General features: G+C 43.5%; 1 protein-coding gene across 3 annotated transcripts in view; it reads right to left on the bottom strand.

Moving 5' to 3' along the window:
- The window catches only part of CBL (Cbl proto-oncogene), a 98552-nt gene that overhangs the window by 64949 nt on the left and 12029 nt on the right, over nt 1–21574 (bottom strand). For all 3 annotated transcript variants that reach the window (XM_059707620.1, XM_059707618.1, XM_059707621.1), the window contains exon 2: nt 7979–8226. In XM_059707620.1, coding sequence (XP_059563603.1) covers nt 7979–8226 — 248 coding nt within the window. The remainder of the gene's footprint in view (nt 1–7978; nt 8227–21574) is intronic.

Consider the following 21574-nt stretch of genomic DNA (forward strand, 5'->3'; position numbering starts at 1 on the left):
TCGTGTTTTTGGATTCTTTTTTCATTTTGCTTTTCCGGTTTGGTGTTTTTTGCTTCTTCGTATTTCAAATCTTTGACTTGATTCTTGCGCTCCTCTGGTCTGCTGTTGGAACTCTGCATAATAGCCTTTATTTCAGTCAGTGTATGCTTAATTTCTAGTTGGTCCTTTATCATAACCTCGAGGGTCTCGCTAGATTTCTTGAGGGTCTCACTACATTTATCGGTGGTTCCTAGAAAATTCTTGAAAAACCTTAAAAGTGTGGTTTTGAACTCTATATCCAGTAGTTTGCTTTCCTCCATTTCTGTCATTTGTGACATGTTTCTTTGTCTCCGCATTTTTATGCTTCCCTGTGTTGGTAGAGTGGTTTTGTATGCTAGGTGTCCTATAGGACCCAGTGGCTCAACCTCCCCAATTACCTGAGGTGGACACTCTTGGTGCACCCCTTTGTGGGCTTTGTGCACAGTCTTGTTGTAGTTAAGCCTTGACTGTTGTAGGTAACACTGGGAGGAATTGACCTCCAGGCCAATTGGCTGTGAGAATCAGCTGTGTCTACGGTGGGAGAACTTCTGTGCTGAAGACACCCTTATGAGGCAAGACTTGCTTCAGTGGGGCTTTGGTGCTCACTGAGTCTGCCCCCTGAGTGTGTCCCTTATGGATCTGAGGAGTTGTAATCTGGATGGTCCCACTCTGACCACTGGGTACACTGGCTCTTGGATCTAAGGAGGTGCTAATTTAGCCTCTGCCTGAGGCTACCCAGCAGGAGCTACGAAGAGATCTGCAGATTCCTCTTCCTTGTTTGGGGTTTGGAGGTGCCCAGATGAGGCCCAGCTGTGAAGCAATGCAAGCTGCTATGGGGCCTTGGGCCTTCTCTTGGACGTTCTGGGTCTGTCTGGCCCAGCTGCAGTTTGTTAGGTAATTTTCAGATTGCAAAGGGCCAGGGCATTCATATGCAAAAGCCTCTGCCGCAGCTTGGGTGGGGCAGGGTCTCAGGGAATTAATAGGGTGGAGCAAGCAGCTATGGCTGATCCTCAGCCCTGCCCAAAGACGCCCCGTTTCTCAGTGTCCCAGTAATCGCTGCAAGCACCTTTGAGAGAAAGCCACCCTCGAGTTCTGAGTTCTGCTCGCTGCCAGACAGTCCAGTTTCTCCCCGTATAAGTCTAGGTCCCCCTAGACTCACCCGGAACTGGAGTTCAGAGCAGTCGGGGGCTTGTGACTCCCTCCCGATTGAGAAAGACAGCTGCATCCTCAGTTGCAAGCCCTTGCCGCATGCGCCTCCGTACCTCTGCACTTTACTTTTGCAGCTCATCTGAGTCTCAGTGCTTTTCTCTATCCTTCTAGTTGTAGAATTTCCACTCAGCCAGCCTTCCTGTGGTTCTGGAAGACCGTTTTGTCTTTTAGTTGTATTTTTGAATTTGTTGTGGGAGGCAGCAATTTCTGGTGTTTACCTATGCTGCCATCTTGGTTTCTCCACACATTTATTTCTTTATCCTGCTTAATTGCTCTGGCTAGAACCTCATCTGTTGAATAGAACCTATGCTAAATAATAAAAGAGAAACACGCAAATTAATCGTCCCTCTGCTACATTCAAACCATGCCCACAAGCCAATCAGGAGTTGAGTATGCAAATTAACCCAACTAAGATGGTGGCAGCCACAGAGCTGGAGCGAGCGAGGCATGGGTTGCCCCAGCAACGAAGGAAGCCAAGCTTCCCACCTGCCCTAGCTGGCCCTGGGCTCCGCTCAAGGCTACAAAGTTTCAATTATAGAAGATAAATAAATCCCAGGGGAAAAAAAGAAAGAAAAGAGGAGCGGCTGGGAGCTTGGGTAGCTGGGGGGCATGGCCAGCCTGAAAACGGCCCTCAGCTCCTCACCCAGGCTGGCTAGGCACCCCAGTGGGAACCTCACCCTGATTCAGGACACCCTTCTGGGCACGCCAGACGGCCCCCACCTGTGCACCAGGCCTCTATCCTATATAATAAAAGGGTAATATGCAAATTGACCCAAACAGCAAAACAACTGGGAATGACTGGTCACTATAACACACACTGACCACCAGGGGGCAGACACTCAATGCAGGAGCTGCCCCCTGGTGGTCAGTGCGCTCCCACAGGGGGAGCTCTGCTCAGCCACAAGCCAGGCTGACGGCTGCCAGCACAGCAGTGGTGGTGGGAACCTCTCCCGCCTCCTCAGCAGCGCTAAGGATGTCCGACTGCAGCCTAGGCCCGCTCCCCGTTGGCAAGTGGACATCCCCCAAGGTCTCCCATGCTAACAGAGGGATGTCTGACTGCCCGTTCCCCTGGGGAGCGGGCCTAAGCTGGCAGGTGAACATCCCCCAAGGGGTCCCAAACTGTGAGAGGGCACAGGCCGGGCTGATGGACCCCCTCTCCCAGCACAAATTTTTGTGCACCAGGCCTCTAGTGTTAAATAGAAGTGGTGAGAGCAGACATCCTTGTCTTGTTTCTGCTATTAGGAAGAAAGCTTTCAGTCTGTGGCATGGAACACCATTTTTACTTAAAAGAATAACTAACGAAGTATGGTTACTCAGACTTGGGTATTTAGCAGAAAGTTTGCCCAAAATGAATGAAATGACCTGCCACTTTAAGGAAAACAACTGATAGTTTGTGTTGCCAGTGATACACTGAGTTTTTAAGTAAAAATTAGAATTTTGGAAAACTTCCACCCACTATGAGCTTAACAGCTTCTCAATAAAACTTTTCTAATGAAATTTAATTAATGAATGTGACTGTACAATGATGTGTCAACACTTAGAAAACCCACCTAACCTAGTAATATTTTCCAAGTGACTAATGCTTGATATTACAAAATCATACATGAGTAAAAGACTAATTCCAAGTGCAAGACCATGGATTTTAATATAATAAAGTACAAAATATTCTTTGAGGTGGTCTAAAAGATTTGCAAAAATGTAAAACTCCTTTAAAAAATATTTCCAAATAAATAAAAATTCCCATAAAATGTTTCCATGTTAAAATGTAATGGGCTTGGGAGAAAAACAATGGCGACCGGCAGGAAGGTAGGGAGAGAGTGTGAGAGCGCAAGGAAGTGATAGAGGAGTGTGTGGACGTGTGTGGCGTGTGTGTGTATGAGCTAGGGACAGTTAGATTCTGCAGCTCTTCTAAGGGGCTGCTAAACCGGGCAGTCTTAGACGGCGGAGCCCCGCTCACTGCGCAGACACTCCTGGGTGGCCAGCATGGGCACAGCGACCACGCCATCTTGGGAAACAGAGCTGCTTGAGTCTAGGATCCTGGCCTCAGCACTACCCAGTCTGATCTCAGACGCATAGCAGGACCCTGCAGCCACTGGGGACAGAGACCTGTGACCACAGCTACAGACCTGCGGACACCAAAAGTCCAGAAATCCCCGTGGCAGATCCGTGAGTAACAGAGCCCATCCCCCTCCCTGCAGGCTCGAGGGCAGCGCCATAGTAACTGATAGACCCACCCCTTGCCCGGGCCTCAGTGCTGCTACAGGAACTTTAGCCTGGAAGTGCCCGAGCACCTTGGAACTGGTCCTGCGTAGTGCCAGCTTCAGGAGTCCTGGGCTGGGAGCGAACGCGCGAACACCGGGAAATGATCCTGCGCGCACCGCGGGCTTTAGGAGCCCTGAGCTAGGAGCAAACATGCGAACACCAGGAACTGATCCTGCATGCAGTGCCGGGTTCAGGAGCCCTGGGCTGGAAGCAAACGCGCGAACACCGGGAATTTGTCCCACGTAGCGCGGGCCCAAGGACCCCGATTCTCTGGGCAGGAGGCAGCACCAAGCACCAGTGACTTGACTGTGTTTCTTATCACCTGCGCCTGAGATCCCTGATTCCCTGTGCATTCATACTAAGAGCCAGTGACTCCAATTCTTGGTGCATGGGCACACAGGGACCCTAATTCTCAATGCAAGGTCGCGCGAAGCAACAGAGACTCTTGATACTGGATTCTTAGGGAACTCTGACTCCTGGCGCATGCTAGGGTGTGCTGATTTTCAACACGCTCCAGGGGGGTCTCTGTTTCAGCACGGTGCAAGCAGGGTCCCTGATTCTAAGGGCGCACACTAGGCCACATTGAGCGCTGGCAACACTGACTCTGAGCGAGCCTGGTTCCCACCAACCCACAACAACAACGCATCTTAGTGTCAGAGCTCTTCAGTGACACTAGGGTCACTGTACATGGCCCAGGCCCATGCAACTTGACATTTGAACCATCGGGAGATAATCAGAATAAAGAGACGACACAACACCCAGTGGAAAGACAATGAGGAGTCGCCAAGAAAGGAAATTAATGAAATTGAAGCACACAACATGACAGAGAGAATTCAGAATAATGGTTGTACAATTCATTCACCGGATGAATGAGAAAATCAACAACCTACGCAAGAATCAGGAAGAAATGAAAAGTGATATAGCTACAATCAAAAACACCATGGAAAGTTTCAACAGCAGACTAGATGAAGCAGAGGACCGAATCAGTGAGTTAGAAGATAAGGCAGAGAAACAACTAAAAATGGAACTGCCATTTGACCCAGTGATCCCACTTCTAGGAATATATCCCAAGAAAACAGAAACACCAATCAGAAAGGATATATGCACCCCTATGTTCATAGCAGCACAATTCACCATAGCTAAGATTTGGAAACAGCCTAAGTGCCCATCAGCAGATGAGTGGATTAGAAAACTGTGGTACATCTACACAATGGAATACTACACTGCGGTAAAAAAGAAGGAACTCTTACCATTTGCAACAGCATGGATGGACCTGGAGAGCATTATGCTAAGTGAAATAAGCTAGTCAGAGAAAGATAAATACCACATGATCTCACTCATTTGTGGACTATAGAGAACAACATAGACTGATGAACAGGGACAGATCCAAAGACAGAGAAACAGCAATCAGACTATTAATCCCCAGAGGGAAAGTAGGGGAGGGAGGGAGTAAGGGGAAGAGATCAACCAAAGGACTTGTATGCATGCACATAAGGCAAACCAATGGACATGGACAACAGGGGGATGAGAGCATGAGTGTGGGGGGGAAGATGGGGGTTAATGGGGGGGGAATGAGGACACATTTGTAATTCCTTAACTAATAACGAATTTAAAGATAAAAGGAAAAAAATGTAATGGGCTTATCACTGTTATTTTAAATTGTTTAAATGTTATTTTAACTATTTAAATATTTTTAATTTCTTGGTTTTAATACTGAATATGGTTAATATTGAGATACACCAGTATAACCCAAATATACAAAACTCTTTAATGTCCTCAGTGATTTTTAGAATGTAAAGGATCTTAAAATTAAAAAAGTTTGAGAAAAAAATTACATTAATAAACAAAAGCTCTTGACAACTAGATATACAGTTTTAAGAAACAAACAGTACTTTAGGCACTAATATGTTGCCTACCCCTACATGAAATTTTCTAAGAAAACCGAACATGTTACTGTCATATATTACAGTTAACCCAGTGACTCAGGACTGATCCTGGCCTACAAGCACTGCATCCTGAAGCTGGAGAGGGCTGTGTTGGGAACTCAGCGTGTGTGTTCACCTCCGTTAACTTCACCTTCTCCATTTCGACCAAGATTTCTAGCCTCTGGCAATGAGGCTTAGCACTGTGTGTAACTAAGTTAGCTGAGCTCAGCTGAGTCAACCAATCATGTTCTGTAATAAACAACACATTTCTCTGGATTGCCCTTGTGAATCCATGTTGGTACCTAAAAATGATCATATATTTTTCCTCCTTTTAAAAATAATTTGGTGGATTACATATTCATTGTAGAAAATGTTGAAAATATAAACAGAAAGAAAATTAAAATTACCTCTAATTCCAATACCTAGAAATAACTACTGTTGAGATTTTGGTATCATTTCCCTTCCTTCCTCTCTCTCTAAAAATCTATTTTCTAAAATCTTAAAGAGCCGAAACCGGTTTGGCTCAGTGGATGGAGCGTCGGCCTGTGGACTGAAAGGTCCCAGGTTCGATTCTGGTCAAGGGCATGTACCTGGGTTGCAGGCACATCCCCAGTGGGAGATGTGCAGGAGGCAGCTGATCAATGTTTCTCTCTCATCGATGTCTCTAACTCTCTATCTCTCTCTCCCCCTTCCTCTCTGTAAAAAATCAATAAAATATATATTTATAAAAAAATAAAAATAAAAAAATAAAATCTTAGAGAAAAACGCCCTTTTAGAAAGAACTCTCTTATGGCAGCCTGTTATCTATAGGAGAAGGTTTAGAGGTCAAAGAACAGCTCTTTACAATCCAATTCCAACCTGTATTTCCAGCTTACCTCTCTCCCCAATTCTAGCCAAACCACACTGCTCGTGTCCTAAAACATACAGAGCTGACGTTTTCATGCCACTGTGTTAAAGGCCTTTCTTCACTCTTCTGCCTAGAAAATTCCTACCCTACAGAATCTAGCTCAAATAACACCTCTCTCTGTCACACTCCATAAAGCCACTAAGCAAAACTGTATTCTCACAGCATTTTGTACACACCTCTACGAAAGCATTTATCATGTTGCATCATAATTAAATGCGTAACTCTTCTTTTCACCTAGAATTTAAACAGAACCTAGTTCACTGTAGATGGCAACTAAATTTTGAAAGTTCTGGTACCTAATAAAGTAAAATTGTATTTTTTAGTTATTTTTTTTAAACTCAACTATACAAAACTAGTTAGCTAAGGTCCATATAGTCAAGGTTTTTTTTGTTTTGTTTTTTTAATATATTGTATTGATTTTTACAGAGAGGAAGAGAGAGGGATAGAGAGTTAGAAACATCAATGAGAGAGAAACATTGATCAGTGCCCCCTGCACACTCCCCACTGGGGATGTACCCGCAACCTAGGTATATGCCCTTGACCAGAATCAAACCTGGGACCCTTGAGTCCGCAGGCCGACGCTCCATCCACTGAGCCAAACCGGTTAGGGCTCAAGGTTTTAACGTAAGTCATAAAATTAAAATAATTAAAAGGGATAAAGTTCATTTTCATATAAACTAGAAGTCACAAAGGTTCCTACACATTGAATTTAGTCACCCGACATCTTTTTAAATAAAGAAGAAAAAGACTAGTATCCGGGACCGAACCTGAGTGATTTCTGGTAGTAAAGATAATAGGAATAATGATGTGCATCAAATATTAAGTGAGAGATAGAATCTAAAACAGCAGCATCAAAGGGCACAAGGGTAAGAGGTAGCAAGTTACTGCTCAATGCCCTCAGAAAGTACTGCCCCTAATTCAGGTCACTCCTCAAGATTAGTTTATTTCCTAAAAAGTACTAGTGGAACTTACACTTTTTACTTGTTTTAGATGAGTTAATCTTTACTTTCAATTGAATAAAACCAAATACAACTATACCCACATATATAATCAACCTACTTCTCTCCTAGTATGTAGCTTCCAACAACCAATAACAGGACAGCCAATATAGTTTTAGGTACTTACAAATAAAAAATATATAATGATCCCTCAAATATTTATTGAATTAACTTACATTTGCCAATATCTATTCTATTTGAAAAGTCACTTTACCTATAAAAGAAATGTTATGTCACTACTTTTTATTTAAAAGTTATCTAAACTATTGCCTTAATTTGTCTTCCTATTATCCCATACTTACAATTTACCTAATATGCTACAGCTCAGGCGAAATCTGCCCTTATTATATCTCAGCTTAACACTCCAGCCTCTTTCTTTCAAACTGTCACCTACCCACAAAATTTCATGATCTTCAGGGTCTCTAAAGGGCCTACTGCCTCCAACTCATCTTCATGATGGTAAGTCACTGAGTTTTCAGAGGAAATGAGGAACAGTTCAACATCCCCCAGGCAACCTTTTCTATAAACCCCACCTTGAAATCAAATGTCAGCTTTGCATTCTTGTTGACAGAAAATTAAAACCAGCTGAACTACTTCTACATGTTACCCATTCACGCAATCACAGACCTGCACCAACATTTGTGTAGTATTTCCATTACCTAGGCTGAGAATTCTCCTCATACATTCTTTCTTTACCCTCCTTGAAGAGGCTTATGGTCTGCTTAGTTTTCTTCATCAAATTCTCCATGAACACCCTAAAATACTCATTTTCTCCAAGTGTCTCCATCTTCCCCTCATATCTTGACAGGACCGTGCGCAGGTGCTGGTAGGTGTCTGGCAGCAGGTCTAGGATGTAAGGCGGGCTGTTCTTTAGCGCCAGCTTTGGGTTCTGACACAGCCGCACCACCTGAAACAAATGGAAAAGAAGGGCTATTACTTGGAGGATCTTAAGGACAACTTCCTTTTTTAAGTTTAAAAAGATATAAAATATGTGCTATTGCAGAAATCTGAAAAATGGATAAGAATACAAGAAATGATCAATAACTCCTCTGTCCATAGGCTATCAATTTACTTTTTTTTTAAAATATATTTTATTGATTTTTTACAGAGAGGAAGGGAGAGAGATAGAGAGTTAGAAACATCGATGAGAGAGAAACATCGATCAGCCGCCTCCTGCACATCCCCCACTGGAGATGTGCCCGCAACCCAGGTACATGCCCTCGACGGGAATCGAACCTGGGACCTTTCAGTCCGCAGGCCGATGCTCCATCCACTGAGCCAAACCGGTTTTGGCCAATTTACTTTTTTAAAAAATATATTTTTATTGATTTCAGAGAGGAAGGAAGAGGGAGAGAGAGAAACATCAATGATGAGAGAGAATCACTGATTGGCTGCATCCTACATGCTCCCTACTGGGGATCAAGTCCACAACCCAGGCATGTGCCCTTGACCAGGATCAAACCCGGGACCCTTTAGTTGGCAGGCCGATGCTCTAACCACTGAGCCAAACCAGCCAGGGCCTATTCACATTTTTAGTGGTTCCCCTAGAAGGGTAAAACCATATGGGTGGCTAATGATTCCAACAACATGTAACAGACTAAACAACTGCAGCAGGAAGGCAGGGAAGGCAGGGAAGGCAGGGGACATCCACACACATGCCTAAAAGAGCCGATGAAACATGGCAAGTTCCTTCTGAACGCATGGCTTACTCCCTGAGAGCATGAGAAAATTCTCAAGCCGGAAGTGAAGATGGCTGCCAGGAGGTGAATCGGTGCTGGAGGGTGGCCTCTGAACAACCACTAGGGGACAGGATCAGAGAGGCTGTGGACCCAGGGAAGCATGGAGCTCACTGACATACCCTTTCTTCTCAGATAAATTCAGGTCTCTCAGAATTTGCCAGTAATTTCTTTTTCTTTTTTTTTTAATTTTTAAAAAATACGTTTTGATTGATTTCAGAAAGAGAGGAAGGAAGAGAGAGAGAAACATCCATCGCTGCCCCATGCATGCACTACGACTGGGGACCGAACCCACAACCCAGCATGTACCCTCACCGGGAATCGAACTGGCAACTTTTGGTGCACAGGGTAATGCTTACACTGTTATTGACAGAAATTAAAACCAACTGAACTACTTGTACGTGTTACCCATTCAAGCAATCACAGACCTGCACCAACATTTGTGTAGTATCTCCATTACCTAGGCTGAGAATTCTCCTCATACATTCTTTCTTTACCCAGGTTGGTGGGGGCTGAGGCAGAGGCAATTAGGGGTGATCAGGCCAGCAGGGGAAGGCAGTTGGGGGTGAGATCAGGCTGGCAGGGGGTTAGGGGCAATCAGGCCAGCAGGGGAGGGCAGTTAGGAGTGATCAGGCAGGCAGAGGCAGTTAGGGGTGATCAGTCTGGCAGGGGAGGGCAGTTAGGGGCAAGATCAGTCTGGCAGGGGAGAGCAGTTAGGAGCAAGATCAGGCTGGTAGGAGAGGGCAGTTAGGGGCAAGATCAGGCTGGTAGGGGAAGGCAGTTAGGGGCAAGATCAGGCTGGCAGGGGAGGGCAGTTAGGGGCAAGATCAGGCTGGCAGAGGAGAGCAGTTAGGGGCAAGATCAGGTTGGTAGGGGAGGGCAGTTGGGGGTGACCAGGCCGGCAGGGGAGGGCAGTTAGGAGTGATCAGGCAGGCAGAGGCAGTTAGGGGTGATCAGTCTGGCAGGGGAGAGCAGTTAGGGGCAAGATCAGTCTGGCAGAGGAGGGCAGTTAGGGGCAAGATCAGTCTGGCAGGGGAGAGCAGTTGGGGGCAAGATCAGGCCGGTAGGGGAGGGCAGTTGGGGGTGACCAGGCCGGCAGGGGAGGGCAGTTGGGGGTGATCAGGCAGGCAGAGGCAGTTAGGGGCGATCAGGCCGGCAGGCAGAGGTGATAGGGGCAATCAGGCAGGCAGAGAGGTTAGGGGAGATCAGGCAGGCAGATGAGTGGTTAGAAGCCAGTGGTCCCACAGGGATCAGGCCTAAACTGGCAGTCGGACATCCCCCAAGGGGTCCCCGATTGGAGAGGGTGCAGGCTGTGCTGCGGGGCACCCCCCTCCCCTGCACGAATTTCATGCACTGGGCCACTAGTTATCTATAAAAAAGTAGAGAGACAAGCTGAGGCCACTGAAGATGTTATTCAGAAAGGACTTACTTTTGGTACTGGCAGGCAGATAGGTTATGGACACTAGGAATCCCAGATCATCTTAATCCAGAATTGAGAAGATTTAAAAGCTGGGCTTCAGTCCTTAAAAAGACTGGTCTACTTCTGTTTCACCCTTACTCCTACGATTTAGGTCCTCAGGGACCCCACCCAAAAACCTAGAGTGTTTCCCAGGGCCCTCTACTTTGACAGGCTCTAATTCCAATGTTCTGTCCTCCTTGGCTAAATCAGCAATGACCTCATCAGCAAGGCAGCCTCAAACACCAGGCTCACCTCTCTGAGCTTTCCTCATCTTCCAGAGTTTGGCCTCATAATTCCTCACTGCTTTTACAGCTTTTCTGTATCTTCTAGCTTTTCTAGTTGTCGGCAGTATATTTAATTTGAAACTACCTAGCCTAACATTTGCAGAACTCTGACATCTTACTCATTATTTCACATTTTAAAATACCTATATTTTTGTCACCAGAAGCTCATTATAAACCTTTTGAGATGTCTAAATGGTTGCACTCTATGAATATACCATATCTTAATCATTGCCCACACTCTGTTTTATCATTTATATTGTTCTCAAGTCTTAAGTATTGCAAGTATCACTGTGATGAACATCCTTGGGTACTTCATTCTCCTGTATGTCAGACTGTTTCCTTAGGATAGATTCCCCAGAAGTGCAATTGTCAGGTCCATCTAGAACAACTGCAAAATCCCCATTTAATGAATACTCAGCAGGGACTCTTTAAATTATGAGTGAGACAGTATTCAATTTCTAAAGCTAGATATACACCATTTCCTAAACTTTAAAGAACAGACCTACAGATAAGCCTAGCAAAAAAAATAAACTAATCAACAAAAATATTTAATGTATGATTATTTCAAGGCTTTGGGAAGTGCTCATCCTCTCAAGAATTTCAGGCCAAAAGAGAATGGCGTAGCCAAGAAAGAAGACTCCGCCTCAGAAGACAACTATCTTCTGAGTGCAACAGTGTCAAGAACTCACCTTTAATAAAACAAATACAGACAGTCCCTAGTGTGTCAGTGTTACAGTCTAAAATCGCACTTGTAAGTCAGCTGCTTACAATTCAGAATATACCTTACAGAATATATATTCACATGTAAAAATGTGAACATGGTAGGTCCCTGGGTCAGTCCATGGAAGGAAGAAGGGGAAGCTGGCACTAAGAGAGCAGGACCTGCAAGGATCACAAGAGGCATGTGACAGAGGTTTTTATTTTCAGAGAAAACTGAACAGGAAATGGAATCTACAGCACAACTAGAAACTTTTACACACATTAAAAGAAGACACATCTCCTTCCTCTCAAACAGGAAGAAGGGGAGTGAGGACAGGTCCAGAGAGAGACAAATGGAGGCAGTGAATTAAACAAAGTTGTACCTGATGGTTTTGATTTTTCTCAATGTATCCATTCAACAAATACAGGATGGGACAACAGAGCTTTACAGTTGTTTATTTGGGAAAACAATACAATGATTAATAAATAATAATACAAGAATAACTCAATCTGAGAGGAATAAGGCAAGAAACAACAATTTTTTAAAAAATCAACATGATAAACATTAGGTTCTATGCAGAGAATAGAGTAGTATAATAAGAAAATCCTGGATGCTTTAGAATAGTGAATGGGAAAGTTTTCTGAGATAAATTTGGGTTGAGAGTTTAAATTACAAGAAGGAGTTGGCCACGTAGGCTCAGCAAAAGAGCAGCCCAAATAGAGGGAAAAAACTAACCCAACAGCCCTAAAGTAGAAACAGATTTGGACAAAAAGGTCAGCGAAAGAAAAAGGCAGAAAGCAAGGTGGAAAGGGTGGCTGAGACAGAGATGTGGAGCAGGCAGGAAATTAACAAGAAGGCAGTATGATGAAGTCTAAAATATGTTTTTAAGTTTTCAATTAGAATTTAAAAGGGCCACCTGTTTGGTGTGACTCAGTGGTTGAGCATCAAGCCATGAACAAGGAGGTCACAGTTGGATTCCCGGTCAGGGCACATGCCTGGGTCAGGGCGCCATCCCCAGTAGGGGACCTGCAGGAGGCAGCAGATCAATGATTCTCTCTCATCACTGATGTTTCTCTCTCTCTCTCCCTCTCCCTTCCTCTCTAAAACCAATAAAAAAAAATTTTAATATCCTGTATCAGTCATTTACCTTTAGTAAATTTCTTAACATCTGAGCCTCAATTCTCCTATCTGTAAAAAGAGATGATACCTACCTCATAGGAAAACATTTGTGAAAGAAGAGTTTCCAGTAAAGTAGGCTTTCAGTAAGCGCCAGTTCCCCTCCCCATGTCCACACAGCTTACACACAGGGCAGGCAGAATTATCTATTGAAGATGCAATGGTAGACCTCACATAACCCTTTGCTGACTCCCAGAAACTGATACCATTATTCCGACCATCCTGGCCAAGTCAAGCAACTACCTTCCCAATTCTGCGTGGCCCCTGACTAACTGGTACCCAAGGAACAGAGAACAAACAGCGGGCCGCCCAAGGACAGGCTGATCAACACCCTACAAACGCTACAGGAACCACCCCTCAAAGGTCCAAACCAAACAGCTCCCGATAAAAGTATTTACATTTATATCCGGGGCCAAGCACACAAACCCATGTATTCTTCCTAATTAAAGGCAAATGTATTAACACCACGCAATCATGTTAAAATGTAATATTTGCCTAAAATCTCTGAAAAAAAGATATATTTCCTTTCAGTAACAACAACTAAAAACTAAACTAACACTGTTCTGATCTTACATACATTGTCCAACCTTAACATGCAATCAATAAGTGTTACTGTATCACACTCCACAGTAACATGCCAGATTCACACTACCACAAGTTTAAAAATGTTCCAAAATGCTTGATCAATTTGCATTTCAAATTAGTACTCTGGACCTCCCAGGAGTGTTACATATGGCGCCTCAGAACAGCGGTTCTCAACCTGTGGGTCGCGACCACTTTGGCGGTCGAACGACCCTTTCACAGGGTCGTCTAAGACCACCCTGCGTATCAGATATTTACATGACGATTCATAACAGTAGCAACATTACAGTTATGAAGTAGCAACGGAAATAATGTTATGGTTGGGTCACAACATGAGGAACTGTATTTAAAGGGCCAGAAGGTTGAGAACCACTGCCTCAGAATATGACCTTGTAAAAGATCATTTGTAGACTAAGTGTCTGACCAGGGAAATCAGCACTCCATGAACAACTTGACTCTCCAATGCAAACACAGACAATAAAGAAAATATACATAATCCCACTTCTAGGAATATATCCCAAGAAAACAGAAACGCCCATCAGAAAGGATATATGCACCCCTATGTTCATAGCAGCACAATTCACCATAGCTAAGATCTGGAAACAGTCTAAATGCCCATCAGCAGATGAGTGGATTAGAAAACTGTGGTACATCTACACAATGGAATACTATGCTGCTGTAAAAAAGAAGGAACTCTTACCATTTGCAACAGCATGATGGACCTGGAGAGCATTATGCTAAGTGAAATAAGCCAGTCAGAGAAAGATAAATATCATTCATTTATGGATAATAAAGAACATTATAAACTGATGAACAAAAATAGATACAGAGGCAGAGAAGCATCAAACAGACTGTCAAACTACAGCGGGAACGCCGGGGAGGGTTGGGGGGGTGAGGTAAGAGATCAACCAAAGGACTTGTACGCATGCATATAAGCATAACCAATGGACAAAAGACACTGGGGGGGATGGGAGGAGGGAATGTGCTGGGGGTAGGGGAGGCTAGGGGAAGATCAATAGGGGGAAAAGAGACATATGTACTACTATTTGTAATACTTTAAACAATTAAAATTTTTTTTAAATATATTTTATTGATTTTTTACAGAGAGGAAGGGAGAGAGATAGTTAGAAACATCGATGAGAGAGAAACATCGATCAGCTGCCTCCTGCACATCTCCTACTGGGGATATGCCCGCAACCCAGGTACATGCCCTTGACCGGAATCGAACCTGGGACCTTTCAGTCCGCAGGCCGACGCTCTATCCACTGAGCCAAACCGGTTTCGGCTAAACAATTAAATTTTTATACAAAAGAAAGAAAATATATAGGTGGAACTACTCTTTGGATATTAAAGTCTTCTGGAAAGAAAAAAAATGCCTTAAATATTTATAACCTCTAGGGAAAAAAGTTCCAAAAAGGCTCTGTGAATAATTCAACAAATTATCAACCAATAGTTAACAAATATTAAAGGCCAAAGCAGCCTGCCTTTGTTACTTCTGTGAATTTTAAATGGCAGTCACAGTTAACTTTAAAAAATTCACCAAATAATTTCTGCAAGATAAAATATTTCCCTGTCTAGTCTGATCTCTATTTGGCCAGCTTCACTTCGCTTTCCATGTCTCCCAACAGTAAAAACGGCTGCTTTTTGTTGACCTCTGCTGTACATTTACAGCCTCACGCAGAACAATGTCGGAAAAAGAAGAATGTGCCTAGCTCTGGGGACCAACAGTATCCTGTGCAGCTGCCACAGCCTCCATTCACAGTAGCTTTCTCACCAGCCTGGCTGCTCTCTGCTTCTGCCAAGGCTCAATGACCAATAGGAAAATTTTGGAAAGTGCTATGATCACACTACAGAGGTGTAATATTATGCTTCAAAACTGCTAAATTTTTGAAAAATAGAAAAGCTACAAAGAACAGTGCCTAAACTAATTCTATTCTAGTCACAATGTTTGATAACACAAAGGAACCTGTATTTCTAATTAAGCAGAAAACTGCAAGCATATAGGACTATGAATAACTAAGTATTCTGTTTTTTAAATATATTTTTATTGAGTTCAGAGAGAGGCAGGGAGAGGGAGAAAGAGAGAAACATCAATGATGAGAGAGAATCATTGTTTGGCTGCACACCCCACACTGGGGATCAAGCCCACAATCCAGGCATGTGCCCTGACCGGGAGTCCAACCATGACCTCCTGGTTCATAGATTGATGCTCAACCACTGAGCCAAGCTGGCCAGGCATGACTAAGTACTTTTCATCTCTGTAGACCTCAACTTACCCATGGAAGCATTTTTCATTTCAAACTATTTCATACATTAAAACATTATTAAAATAAGCACTCAAAAATGAGTATTCAGTATGTTGAGCTACACATAAACATGTAAAATTGGATTACAGTTTTAAAAGAATTTATATTGCTCAAGAGAACAGGAAGTATAGCAAAAGAGATACCGGACTAGGAGTCTGCAGCCCTGGGTTCTAGTCTGGTGTATGACAGGAACTGGCTACATGACCTTAGGCAAGTTACTCATCTCTCAATTTCTAACTCTATAAATAAAAGAGATCAAGTAATTTCTAAATTCTCATGAGACTTTAATTTCCTAAAGTCTTCTTAAAGATACAGATTATGAACAACAAACATGCATCTATCAACAAGTGAATCTAAGAATCAAGTGAATAAATAATCTGGTGATCATAATAGAATCAGGGACATAGAAAGGGAATGGACTGACTATTCTTGGGGGGGAAAGGGGTGTGGGAGATGCGGGAAGAGACTGGACAAAAATCGTGCACCTATGGATGAGGACAGTGGGTTGGGAGTGAGGGCGGAGGGTGGGGCGGGAACTGGGAGGAGGGGAGTTATGGGGGGGAAAAAGAGGAACAAATGTAATAATCTGAACAATAAAGATTTAATTTAAAAAAGAAAAAAGAAAAAGCACTGGTTTATAAGAAATCACTTAACAGGAAGCATGTTTCTCTCCTACCAAGTTGGTTGCTCTGTTTGAAAGAAAGTAAAAGTCTTTCATATAGGAAATTCAGTTAAGCCAGCAAGTGGCAGATTATAACCTCAGGAAATTTAAAGTACTAAATTTGTCTGGTCTGAAGAAAAAAAAAAAAAAAGAAATCACTTAACAGAGTCTGAATACCAGTTCAAGATCCACATAAAAAAAAACACACACAGCCCTAACCGGTTTGGCTCAGTGGATAGAGCATCCGCCTGCGGACTCAAGGGTCCCAGGTTCGATTCCGGTCAAGGGCATGTACCTTGGTTACGGGCACATCCCCAGTGGGGAGTGTGCAGGAGGCAGTTGATCAATGTTTCTCTCTCATCGATGTTTCTAACTCTCTATCCCTCTCCCTCTCCCTCTCCCTAACTCTCTATTCCTCTCTGTAAAAAATCAATAAAATATATATATATTTTTAAATAGTTTAAAAAAAAAACCACACACACAAAAGTATTAGGTGGGCGACTTACACATGTTACTTAATCTCTATGAATCTCAGTTTCATTCTCATAAGACACATGTGAGCTTTTCATGTATCTGTAGCTATGATATTACAATCTGAGGGATGATTAGAACTTGGTTATCAGTCTTGGTAAAGGCTATAGTCAACCGCTTAATCAAGTCAATAAATCTTTCAAAGACAATGCTGTCCATCCAACCTCCCCAGAGGCACTTCAGGGAAAGGATAAGGACTGAAGTGGCGGACCCCACATTTTAGATACTAGGTACCTCTGCTCTGGAGGGTAATCATTTGGGAGCATGAGCGTAAAAGGACCGGCACATTTCGTTCTGTATATGTTATGGCTCATAGATTGTTTTCTACAGAGGTCTACACTGATGTCCTGCTCTTCCAGTAGGTATAAGGAAGGAGGAGGCAGGAATCAGGATCTTGTCTCACTCACTGAAGGACCAATGCACTGGCCTCACCTTAAGGCTTCCCATGGTTGAGCCCAGAGCCGGGGGAAGGCAGCAGTCGTGTGTTTACACAAGTGCCCAGGCAGCAGAGTCTACTAGACAAGACTCAACATCCGTCTCAACAGCTGCAGAGCCATTGCTGATTTCCTCTGAGGGAACCCGGAGCTTCTGAGATGGGGGCGGCATCGCCCGCAGGGCCTGCACCCCAGAGGGGGCACCACTGATGCCCTCATAAGCACCCTTCCCATCCTCTTTCTGGACCTGCCGCAGGAAGGAACACGGGGGCCCGAGCTGAGCGGCTTCCAGGGCTCCTTGTTGACTACTCCCACCTACTTCCTTCCAGCACAGAATGTGCTCATCAGGAAAACATGTCACAATGACTTGCTTGTTGTAATCCCCTCTTCTGACAAACCTAATGTTGATCAGAACTAACAGCTTAGAAAATGTGACTGAAGTTCAGACTCAGTTTTCAAACTAATACTTAGTCCATTTTCTTTTAATGTTCTGGGATGGTCATTAGAGAAATAGTTTTTCACTGTATAAACGTTACTGTATGTTTGAATATAACATGAACGCTAGTGAAAGTGAGGAGTCAGGCCAATCTGCTCATGACTTACCAGGTTCACCAGGTGTACTGCTGCCTAAGGTACAGGGCGGGGTAAGGTAGTTACAGTTGTGAGTACGCAAGACAGTTTATTCTTTTATGATTATTTATTAATTATTGCATTATTTTCCATATGAACAGCCGTAACCCTACTTTCCCCTACTCTGTTGTAAAAACGGCTTTACTACAGCAAGAATCACCGAAAACTTCAACCGAAGCCACAGACTGAACAGAGCAGACTACCTGCTTCCCTGGCCTAACACTACTTTCATTCTACAGACCTTGCAGCACTTCAATCATGAATCACATGAAATGCTCAATTGAGCTCATTTTTCATAAGGAATTTTTAAAAATGTTACATCCTTTGGGGAAGTTTATCTAAATAGGCATAAAAACAACACTTCATGTTTTACAATGACTGTGATATCTTTATAACAAAAAAGGGTGAAATTACTTGTAATGTTACTTTAATTAAGCATTAAATTTTTTTAAAATTAAAAATAAAAATATTCTCTACCATATCCTCCTAATTAATCATATAGAAAAAGAGGGACTATATTCTGATCCCACTTTAAGTAAAACGGTTGCACTTCACTCTAAGTGCTATATCTTGGGCACAGGAACTGAAGTTCAGGCAAAGCCTGGGTCCTGAGGAGCTCTAGTGAGGGAGAGTGATGGAATCCTATATATTAAAACCCTAATATGCAAATACACCGAATGGTGGAACGACCAGTCCCTATAACATGTAATGACCACCAGGGGGCAGACGCTTAATGCAAGAGCTGCCCCCTGGTGGTCAGTGCACTCTCACAGGGGGAGCACCGCTCAGCCAGAAGCCAGGTTCATGGCTGGCAAGCACAGCAGCAGTGGCGGGAGTGGGCCTAAGCCAGCAGTCGACATCCCCACAGAGGGGTCCTGGACTGCAAGAGGGCGCAGGCTGGGCTGAGAGACCTCTGCCCACCCCCCCACCCCCCCAGTGCATGAATGTTGTGCACTGCGCCTCGAGTAAAAGTATAAATGTTAGCACAGATAACTTGAATTAAATGTGATGGGAAAATAGGGTGTACAAACCTCTATGCAAATTAACTAGTACACATTTTTTTTTTTTAATCCTCACCCAAGGATATTTTTCCATTGATTTTTAGAGAGAGTGGAAGAAAGTGAAAGGCAGAGAGAAACATCAATGTGAAAGAAACATCAGTGGTTGCCTCCTGCACGAGCCCCAACCAGGGCCTGGGCCAGGGAGGAGCCTGCAACCAAGGTATGTGCCCTTGACCAGAAACGAACCCAGGACCTTGGTAAACAGGTGGAAGCTGGATCCACTGAGCCAAACCAGCTAGGGCCAGTACACATAATTTGAAGAGACACAAACCCTTAACTTAAAAGTAGGTAAGATATTGTGTTGAATGGTACTAATTAAACACTCTCTTTTTATATATATTTTTATTGATTTCAGAGAGGAAGGGAGAGGGAGAGATAGAATAGAGACAGAAACATCAATGATGAGAGAGAATCATTGATCAGCTGCCTTCTGCATGCCCCCCACTGGGGATGGAGCCTGAAATCTGGCCAGGTGCCCTTGACCAAAATCAAACCTGGAACCCTTCAGTCCACAGGCTGACACTCTACTCTATCTGCTGAGCCACACCACTTTGGTTGTGTGACTGGCAGGCGTTTGTTCATGTGTGCAATGCTGCTGTGTGCCCACATAGGTCACTTTCTGACCTTGTGTTATGGAGACTTTGTAATATACATCCAAGAAGGTATTGTATGGAGGAAACAACTAAACCTTACATGGTGCGTAATGCTTGAATCCAAGTCAGTCTCCACTATTAACTAAGTTACATAACCTCTCAGCCTACCTCATCTATAAAAAAAACGGATGATAGCCTCGGCTGGTGCTTTTTAGCGGTTAGAGCATCTGCCCGCATCCTGAACGGTGATGGGTTCATTTCCCAATCAAGAGCACATATCTGGGTTGTGGGTTCAATCCCCGACTCCAGTAGGGGCACATTGTGGGAGGCAACCAATTAATGTGTCTCTCTCACATCCATGTTTCTTGTTTTCTCTTTCCTTCTCTCTTTCCCACCTCCCTTCTTCCTTCCCTCCCTCCCTTTCTATGCTACCTAAATCAACAGGCCTGGCCAATGTGCTCAGTGGTTGAGTGACGACCTATGAACCAGGAGGTCACGGTTCAATTCCTGGTCAGGGCACATGCCAAGGCCACGGGCTTGATCCCTAGTAGGCGGCATGCAGGAGGCAGCCAATCAATGATCCTTTCTCATCATTGATGTTTCTATTCTCTCTCCTTTTCCCTTCTTCTCTAAAATCAATGAAAATGTATTTTTAGAAATAAATAGCCCTAGCTGGTTTGGCTCAGTGGATAGAGTGTCAGCCTGTGGACTGAAGGATCCTGGGTTCGTTCCTGCCAAGGGCATATGCCTGGGTTGTGGGCTCTAACCCCAGTAGAGGGCGTGCAGGAGGCAGCTGATCAATGATTCTCTGTCATCATTGATGTTTCTATCTCTCCCTCTCCCTTCCTCTCTGAAATCAATTAAAAAATAAATTTAAAAAGTAAAATAAGCCAAAACCAGTTTGGCTCAGTGGATAGAGCGTCGGCCTGCGGACTGAAAGGTCCCAGGTTCGATTCCGGTCAAGGGCATGTACCTGGGTTGCGGGCACATCCCCAGTAGGAGATGTGCAGGAGGCAGCTGATCGATGTTTCTCGCTCATCGATGTTTCTAACTCTCTATCTCTCTCCCTTCCTCTCTGTAAAAACTCAATAAAATATATTTAAAAAATAAAAAAATAAAAAGTAAAATAAATAAAACCATTATGTTTAAAAACTAAATAAACAAATAAAAAATAAAATAAATGTTTAAAAAAGAGAAGGAATGGGCTGATGGATGGACGGATGGACGGATGATATCACTAAAGGGCTACAGCAAGAAATAAGTCCGTTTGATGTAATTAAAATCATTCCCATCTCAATACCCTTCCCTTTCAGTAAATACATTGGTAACAAATATTTACAAAGCACTTACTATTGTGTAAGACCTCCAGACTGGACAATGCAGCAGATAAGCAGCCTCCAGCTGCGTCCCGAGAAGCTTACAATCTTAAGCAGCTCAGATAAGCACAGAAGAAATATGCATGCTGTATTTACACTTGGGATCTCCTATCACTCTGTACACACTTTTGTGGTCACTGACCACTGTAACAATCTCCTGTAGGATAAGGGTTTACACCAAGCACTCTGCTTGGGATTTAGTGACCAGGCAAACACAGGAAGACAGGCAAGAAGAAAGGGCATAAGAAGTCCAATGAAATACACTGATTCAGCCATGGCTGGGGAGCTCACTGGTTAGAGCACTGTCTGGATACACCAAGGTTTCAGGTTTAATCCTCGGTCAGAGCACATACAAGTAACAACCAAAGAATAAATAAGTGGAATAACAAACTGATGTTTCTCTCTCCTCTCCTTCCTCTCTCTCTCCAGAAATCAATCAATAAAAATGTTTTTAATATATGCTGATTCGTATGTTCTATCATTTGCATCTTACTTCCAAAATATAGGATGTTAATTAACTCAAGGTGCTTTTTTTGGTGGGGAGGCAGGTGGGTGGGAGCAGGTACTGAGTGTACAAAACAATGATTTGATTTATGTACTAGTATATACAGCAAAATGATTACCACAGTAAATTTAGTTGACATCCATCATCTCACAGAGAAGGATAGGTGTTAGTTCTTCCTTGAATATTTGGTAAATTTATCTGTGAAGCCATCCAATCCAGAA

The sequence above is a fragment of the Myotis daubentonii genome, chromosome 9 (genome assembly GCF_963259705.1).
Source record: "Myotis daubentonii chromosome 9, mMyoDau2.1, whole genome shotgun sequence".
NCBI classification, from domain to species: Eukaryota; Metazoa; Chordata; class Mammalia; order Chiroptera; family Vespertilionidae; genus Myotis; species Myotis daubentonii.